At 35.6% G+C, this 9,148-nt stretch overlaps 1 protein-coding gene across 1 annotated transcript; it reads right to left on the bottom strand.

The window, feature by feature from the left end:
* Nucleotides 1-1,868: 1,868 nt before the first annotated feature.
* On the bottom strand, nt 1,869-5,127 carry LOC128993863 (U3 small nucleolar ribonucleoprotein protein IMP4-like). The gene is made up of 2 exons (XM_054417924.1): nt 4,265-5,127; nt 1,869-2,122 (listed from the first exon to the last, which is right to left on the bottom strand). Exons 1-2 carry the CDS (start codon nt 5,000-5,002, stop codon nt 1,922-1,924), a joined length of 939 nt encoding a protein of 312 aa, XP_054273899.1. The 5' UTR covers nt 5,003-5,127; the 3' UTR covers nt 1,869-1,921.
* Nucleotides 5,128-9,148: the final 4,021 nt, after the last annotated feature.

The following is a 9,148-nucleotide window of genomic DNA, read 5'->3' as shown; positions in this document are numbered from 1 at the left end:
CAGGGTGAATTAACAAAGACCAGTTTGAAATGAATAATTAAATTTAAATGTTCAAAAAGGCTAATATAAATATATTATAATCTATACTTATTTAATACGCAAGCAGATTTTTTGTGACAATTACTCCTCCTAAACTACTGAACCGATTGTCATGTTTTTGGTGTCATTGGAAAGAGCGTAACGTGAAGTTGTGCAGGAAGCTTTCTTTTTAAGGAAATAATGAGAGAGTGAGGCCCTGGAGCCCTTTTAAGTTTTGTATTTCTCCATAAGATTAACATTGGAAACAAAAATTGTTATGAAATTCCAGCTGTTGTCAGAAATCAAAAGTAAGAAGAAGAGCATATGTTAATTGTAAACAGTCAATAAGTTTGCTAAATTAACAGTTTGCTACAAACATTTGCTGACTTGGTTGAAATTCGTTTTAAAATAATGCCTGTTATACTTAGCAATTGCTCGAATTCGAGCAACAGGGACACTAGTAGTTAGTTTAATTCACAAGCGTAAAAAATCCGTTAGTGGTACAGTGGTGGTACTGTACCACTAATTTGACAGAGAGCTACTATCTTTAAATACAAATTACTCAGACAGCATGTCAGGACGACCTTAATTGTGCTCGTTAATCTTGAGGTGCCTCAACTTGACTCGTTTTCACATGGCGGATACAACCATTGGTTAAAAAACTACACATTCCATCAACTTGTCATGCTTGCGTAAAACCTGATTGCTTTAAAACGATTGAATTGCTTTAGTGTAATGTGCTTCTTGGGTGATTACTATATATTTTGAAAATTTTCAATATTTAATTCTAAGGGATTAAGGGATAATATTTCAACATATTTATAATATAGTACCTTGCAGCAGCCCCCAGTCCAGGAGCGATGATCGAGATTAGTGTAAAAAATTAACATTAAATAGAAATAATCTGAACTGACTAACATTGTTTCCTTTTAATATGAAAAAAGGATACCATGTAAATTCCATGTTGATGGCCCCTGGATTACTTTAATGACTATAATAATGGTACAATACCTCGTTGTATTGACATACAAAACTACAAACCGTACTCGTAACACCCTGTCACAAACTGACCGATCAGATCAAATGGAAATGACAGGTGTTTATAAAATCAAATGCCAAGATTGTCCGAGCCAATATGTTGGGCAAACAGGTCGTGGGTTCGCTACTCGCTACAACGAACACAGGCCCAAACCACGTTTAATCAAACAGAATTCAGCGTTTGCCCAGCATTTAATCGACCTAAATCATAACATGAGTGAGATTGCCGACGGTCTCGAGGTGCTACATAAATGCAGGAAAGGTAGTAAACTAAACACGTTAGAGGAATTTGAAATTTACAAATTGTACCATGACAACACCGCCAGTGGACATATCCTCAATGAAAAACTACAATTCCAATCACACTCTATTTTCAATGTGCTAATTCACCAAAATAACCGGCCACCTGACCTTTGTCCTACTGATAACATGGACAACAACGACGAAGGAGTCTGACACTGCAGTCTACTACCTGCGCCGGGACCGTCCGTGTCGTGTGCGTGTGATAGGCCTATCAATGTTAATTAAATGTTTACTCTCCGTAATTAAATGTTTATATTCGTGTATTTATTTTGTGCGTGTGACATCGATGTCTTCGTTTTTGTAACCCTGACGATGCCGTATTTACGGCGAAACATGTAGGTTGCTAACCTCAATCATTATTTGGACTACTTGACGAGGTATTGTACCATTATTATAGGATACCATGTCTCGCCATAAAACAAATTAATTGAATTAAAACCACTTTTACCTTTCCTTATATATATTTTTTGAACAGGCCTAATATACAAATTGTCATCTAATAGAAAAATAGGATAAATAATGACTTGAATTTGTTTATAAAAATTTATTACAAAAATACAGCTTAGGCAGTAACAGAAAGGTCGTCCTGTTTCCATCCGTCGTCTGGTGACAAGAACCTCCGCTTGTAGGATGTGTTCATGTACGGCCGCAACGTCCATTCAGACTCGGCTGTGTCAGCAGTGTCTAGCGTTCCCAACTTGAGGTCGTACAACTTCAGCTGGAACCTTGGACCCACTTCTGACATCTCAACGTTCCCCTGCACCTGAAAGTTCTTTTGTTGAGGAAGTGGCATTTTATTTTAGAATCACAAACACTTTCAAGGGATTGCTTCTCAAATTATTATGGATTGCCAAGGATCAAACCGGTCCTTCTCGTACTGTCCATCATAACCACTAGGCTAGCAACATACCCTAGTCTAGTTTTAGACTATTAAGCCTAATTTGTTTGTTTAGTTAGCATTATTTGAATCATGAGATAGGTACATTTTTAAATCAGTATAAATGGACACAATATTAGTTTTTTGTAAATTTAAAATTATTCCCATGTTCTTCTTATGGAGAATAGTCAACTGTTTTAGTTTGCTTGTTTATGGATATATTTTTATCTAACTAATTAATTTATTTATTTTAATCAAATTTAATCTAATCAATATATCGATTATTCGATATATCGTTTGGTTAGTAAGGTAAAGTTAACCTAATCTAACTAACCAAACGATATATCAAATTAAACAATTGAATAATCAATATTACTCATTCAGTTTTTAGTGCCAACAGATATGGAAGTGTACCCCAAAATAACTAAAGGGCTAAAGAATTATGATTGTAGGCTAGTAAGTGCCTAGTAAGAATGTCTAAATAATTTAGCAATTAAAAGTTTATCTAAGTTACTTAAGCCTAACTTAGGCTATGTATTTAATTTTCTTAGTATTTCCGCAGATTTTAATTTAAGATAAATTCCAGCAGAGAACCTGCGATATAATATCGGATGAGTAACGATAAATATGGATTTAAATAGCTTGATATTTCCATTCGGTTGTTTGTGCCAACAGATATGGTAGTGTACCCTTATTTTGTTCCAAGAAACATTTTTTGGGAATATTTATTTTATTGCAGTAGGCCTAGGCCTACTTAGATTTCTTTAGATGATTGGATTTTTAATATATACAGTAGAACCTCTTTAATCCGAACCCCCGTAATCCAGACGTCCATTAACCTAATCCGAACTCCGTCACGGGAGCTATTTAACCGTATTTATTTATTGAAAAACGCACCGTAATTGTTTACTGTAATTGTACAGTACTGTACTAGATTTATTAACTGTGTTTACTACGTACTGTATTAAGTAAACTCTGTATTTTACGTGTACTGGTGAAATTACCTGCTGTCAAGTGATCCTTTTGACCTTGATAGGCGACCGGTTTCGATCCTCACGGGATCATCTTCAGGAGGACGTCGTCATCGTCTTTTCGTTCTTGCGAACACGTCGTTTTTTAAAAAACATTGAGATAACAGTTTTTAACATTTATAACACAAAAATACAAAACACGAAAAATGGCCAATAACTATTATGGTACCGATCGGTGGAGCGGCGGGCGACACGGAAGTTGAGTCTAGACTGACTGCTGCAAGCCGGTGTCATTGTTTACTTGTCCCCTCCCCTAATCTTTCTTATCAGGTGCACGCTTTTGTTTGTATCCATTTTCAACTATTTTTATTGCTGTGTCGAATAAAATGTTAGATGCGAAAGAGAGCTTGTCGTTCAAAACATTTTGTGGGTCCTGTTTTACGGCTTTGTATATTTCAAACTCCTCAATTGTTGTCATAAATGGCCCTTTATTGCATTTATGGAGTATATCTAAATTATGTTCGATGTTACTGTAGCTGTGGTTGTAATCAATCAGATGGTTGGCATATGCTGAGTTGGATTTTTGTCTTGACTGTTTTGGCAGATGTTCCTTAAATCTGGTATTAAATGAACTTGCGGTCTGGCCTATGTAAAAACTAGGACAGTCGTTACATTAAAAAAACAACGTGTTCGCAAGAACGAAAAGACGATGACGACGTCCGCCTGAAGATGATCCCGTGAGGATCGAAACCGGTCGCCTTTCAAGGTCAAAAGGATCACTTGACAGCAGGTAATTTCACCAGTACACGTTTTGATCAGTGATTCGGAGGCTTAACTCAAACAAAATCTGTATTTTACTTTATTTTATCAAGCATTTTTCACTTTTCCTGTAAAAAATACGATCCTTTATAAACTTAGCCATGTTTTAGCTATTGTTATGCAAAATTAGCAATATGTTCTGTGACTTATTACGAGTTATTCAATAGTCCAAACTTCACCCGGTCCCAATTAGTTCGGATTAAAGAGGTCCTACTGTACAAGCTATGCTTTCACTAACCTTTTTGTAGTTGTGGTGCCTGAAGGAAATGTAGTCATCATGATTGGCAAACGTAATAACTCTTTTGCTATCTTCTTTGGGGACTGGAAATAAATGCTTTAAAACTTTGGCTACTCTCACTCCAAGTTTTGTTGTAAAATTGTGAAATATAAGATGTGGATACTGTTCAGACATAGTTCCAATGTCAGGGATGTCGTGACGCATAGTTACATCTGCAATTGTGAAGTATGCAGTTGGCCCATATGGTAGGTGACATACAACCAATGAGTTAGGTACGCCTCTGTGCTCATGGACGACTATGAAATCAGTCACATCATTTGCCCTGCAAGCATTGATAAGTTGCTTCATTTCGTAATTACCTCGGTTCATTCTCTGTGAATTGGGAAATATTAAACGCAATTCTTTCACAAACATTTTCAACCTAGAGGAAGGGTCCCTGGATGTTGTTATCATAATTTTTGGATCCTCCACTCCAGCCCACCTATATTCATCATCTTCTTGTGATCCGCCACCACCTTCTTCGGTTCCAAGGGCTACTGCCAAAGAAGGGCCTTTATCCTCCCAGTCAAGTTTATGTACTAAATCTACAGCATCTTTCTTCAAAGTGGTTTCTATTGGGGTGCCAGTTTCCAAACTTCTTTTGATCCGTTCCTTTTTCTCTTGTATTTTTCTGTGTTGCTCCTCAACAGACTTGCGGTACAAGTACTCTCTACGCAATCTAGCTTGTCTCCTTAGCATGGTTAAGAACGTAACAAACAAGAACTAAAAACAAAATATTAAATGAAGAACAACATAAGAGAAAATGCAGAGTACTCTGAACTTCCTAACCTCAAACTACTATTTTGTTTTGACAGACGAGACGGCAAGCATGGTTTCGGTTTACCAGGCTGAAGCTGGCTGACGAGTTTATCTGACGACCTGGGTTTTTTGCCCCTATGATTTACGACAGGCCGAGGGAAATGGAGCTGAAGTCAAAATATAGTAGACCTCTAAGCTTCAGACATCTTTCATCAGATACAATAATTCTGCTTGTCAAATAATAATTTTTGTACCAATTCATTTAGTTTATTATATTAATTATGAATTTATTTTAGCTACAATTTGACAAACTTATGGGTTTTAGTAAAAATGTTTGTTGACCTCAAATATTTGAGTAGGACAACATAACTTACAACAGATGCAGTAGAGATGATTGGAATTCATTTCTAGCGTATGTGTAATATTCTAAAGTATGCGCCCGACCCTTCCAAGAACGTTCCATTTGCAGGTCAACACATTCGCGTACAATGACTAATATTGAAGCGATGGTGACGGGATTTCCTTACTTTTGGAACGTTGTTGTACTAAAAATCAGATTTTTGTTTATGGTTGTATGGAATTATTCCATGAGTGAAAGGTAGCTAATAAATTAGTTATAAGCCAAATATGTCAATAAGTGACAAGACAAATATAACTTAAACTATACTAAAAATATATTTATACATTAATGTATATTTATATATTAACAACTAGAATATATATTTATCAAGAGCTAAACAAAAATGACACTTAATATGGCGTGTTAAGGGATGGTTATGGACGTGTAGATAAAAATTGCTGTTTGGCCCCACCGTCCGCTCATCGAATGGGCCGGGTGTTGGTCGGTGATTGTGAGTTATAGGATAAATTATAACATTCGACGACCTGTACAACAATTAATGAAGTGGTATAAGCAATTAGTATTGATACATTATATAAATAGCAGTCAACTCTGGATTCGTAAACAACTAGAATATAGATTTATTGAACGAGAGCTATATAAAAATGACACTGAATAAAGGGTGTTAAGGGGTGGGTCAGGACCTAGAGTAAACTAGCTGTTGGCCCCAGCGTCCACTCGTCGAAAGTGCCGTGTTGTAGTTCTGTTGTGAGATGCGGAATAAATTGCAACATTCAACGACCTGCACAACGAATAATCCAGTGGTATAAGCAATGAGGATTGATGGATTGGATAAATTGTTGTCAAGTCTCGAATAGTAATCAACTATAATAAAGATTTATTGAACGAGAGCTATATAAAAATTACACTGAATATAGGATGTTAAGGGGTGGACCAGTGGTTATAGAATAAATTGTAACATTCGACGACTTACACACAAATTAATTAAGTGGTATAAGCTATTAGGATTGATACATTATACAAATTGCCGTCCACTCTCAAATATTAAACAACTAGAATATAGTTTTATTAAACGAGAGCCATTCAAAATAGACACTGAATATGGTGTGTTAATTGGTTGATCGAAGGTATTATAGAGTAAAATGTAACATTCAACGGACTGCACAACGATTATTCAAGTGGTATAAGCAATAAGGGTTGATACATTATATAATTAGAAGTCAAGTCTCGAATTGTAAACAACTATAATATAGATTTACAGAACGAGAGCTATATAAAAATGACACTGAATATGGCGTGATAAGGGATTAGTCAGGACTTAGAGTAAACTAGCCCCACGTCCGCTCGTCGAAAGAGCCGTGTTGTAGGGTGGTTGTGAGATGCGGAATAAATTGCAACATTCAACGACCTGCACAACGATTATTCCAGTGATATAAGCAATTAGGATTGATACATTATATAATCAGAAGTCATGTCTCGAATTGTAAACAACTACAATATAGATTTATTGAACGAGAGCTATATAAAAATGACACTGAATATAGCGTGTTAAGGGGTGGTTCAGAAGTTATAAAATAAATTGTAACATTTGACGATTCACGCACAAATTAATTAAGTGGTATAAGCTGTTAGGATTGATACATTATATAAATTGCCGCCCTCTCTCGAATATAAAACAACTAGAATATAATTTTATTGAACGAGAGCCATTAAAAATATACACTGAATATGGCGTGTTAATTGGTTGTTCGAAGGTATTATAGAGTAAAATGTAACATTCGACGGACTGCACAACGATTATTCCAGTGGTATAAGCAATAAGGGTTGATACATTATATAATTAGAAGTCAAGTCTCGAATTGTAAACAACTATAATATAGATTAATAGAACGAGAGCTATATAAAAATGACACTGAATATGGCGTGATAAGGGGTTGGTCAGGACTTAGAGTAAACTAGCCCCACGTCCGCTCGTCGAAAGAGCCGTGTTGTAGGGTGGTTGTGAGATGCGGAATAAATTGCAACATTCAACGACCTGCACAACGATTATTCCAGAGGTATAAGCAATTAGGATTGATAAATTATATAATCAGAAGTCATGTCTCGAGTTGTAAACAACTACAATATAGATTTATTGAACGAGAGCTATATAAAAATGACACTGAATATAGCGTGTTAAGGGGTGGTTCAGTAGTTATAGAATAAATTCTAACATTCGACGATTTACGCACAAACTAATTAAGTGGTATAAGCAATTAGGATTGATACATTATATATATTGCCGTCCTCTCTCGAATATTAAACAACTAGAATATAGTTTTATTGAACGAGAGCCATTCAAAATAGACACTGAATATGGCGTGTTAATTGGTTGTTCGAAGGTATTATAGAGTAAAATGTAACATTCGACGGACTGCACAACGATTATTCCAGTGGTATAAGCAATAAGGGTTGATACATTATATAATTAGAAGTCAAGTCTCGAATTGTAAACAACTATAATATAGATTAATAGAACGAGAGCTATATAAAAATGACACTGAATATGGCGTGATAAGGGGTTGGTCAGGACTTAGAGTAAACTAGCCCCACGTCCGCTCGTCGAAAGAGCCGTGTTGTAGGGTGGTTGTGAGATGCGGAATAAATTGCAACATTCAACGACCTGCACAACGATTATTCCAGAGGTATAAGCAATTAGGATTGATACATTATATAATCAGAAGTCATGTCTCGAGTTGTAAACAACTACAATATAGATTTATTGAACGAGAGCTATATAAAAATGACACTGAATATAGCGTGTTAAGGGGTGGTTCAGTAGTTATAGAATAAATTCTAACATTCGACGATTTACGCACAAACTAATTAAGTGGTATAAGCTATTAGGATTGATACATTATATATTTTGCCGTCCTCTCTCGAATATTAAACAACTAGAATATAGTTTTATTGAACGAGAGCTATTCAAAATAGACACTGAATATGGCGTTTTAATTGGTTGTTCGAAGTTATTATAGAATAAAACGTAACATTCGACGGACTGCACAACGAGTATTCCAGTGGTATAAGCAATTAGGATCGATACATTATATAATTAGTTGTAAAGTCTCGAATTGTAAACAACTATAATATAGATTTATAGAACGAGAGCTATATAAAAATGACTCTGAATATGGCGTGATAAGGGATTAGTCATGACTTAGAGTAAACTAGCCCCACGTCCGCTCGACGGAAATGCCGTGTTTGTTATAGTGTGGTTGTGAGATGCGGAATAAATTGCAACATTCGACGACCTGCACAACGATTATTCCAGTGGTATAAGCTATTAGGATTGATACATTATATAATTAGAAGTCAAATCTCGAATCGTAAACAACTAGGCCTAGAATTTAAATTTTTTGAACGAGAGCTATATAAAAATGACACTGATTAGGGCGTGTTGTTATGGGGTACAACCAACCAAGGTCTAATGGAATAATTGTTACATTCAACGACATATTATCGTAAATTTTAAATTCTCTTTTGTAAAAAGTAAACAGAACTACAATGTACTTCTGTCTTATGCTATATGGATCGAGAACCTAGTTAAGACTCTAGTTATTTCGGTGGCTACATTTGACCAATTAAACGCGTTAATCAAGTCCCGAGGCAGTTGATCTCCCTTGGTTTGGCTTTTCTTACAAAATGCTATCGGATATCAAAGTTATTTATAATTATTGATTGTA

Source organism: Macrosteles quadrilineatus, unplaced genomic scaffold, assembly GCF_028750875.1.
Source record: "Macrosteles quadrilineatus isolate MER2022 unplaced genomic scaffold, UCM_ALF_1.0 Scaffold_5__1_contigs__length_97177068, whole genome shotgun sequence".
Lineage (NCBI taxonomy): Eukaryota > Metazoa > Arthropoda > Insecta > Hemiptera > Cicadellidae > Macrosteles > Macrosteles quadrilineatus.
Note: the sequence above shows the minus strand (reverse complement) of the source record. Positions and strands in the feature narration are given on the sequence as shown.

Coding starts and splice junctions, on each gene's coding strand:
- LOC128993863 (XM_054417924.1), bottom strand. CDS start 5,002: ATGCTAAGGAGACAAGCTAGATTGCGTAGAGAGTACTTGTACCGCAAG. Junction 2,123..4,264: donor GGCACCACAACTACAAAAAG/GTTAGTGAAAGC, acceptor AAGAACTTTCAG/GTGCAGGGGAACGTTGAGAT.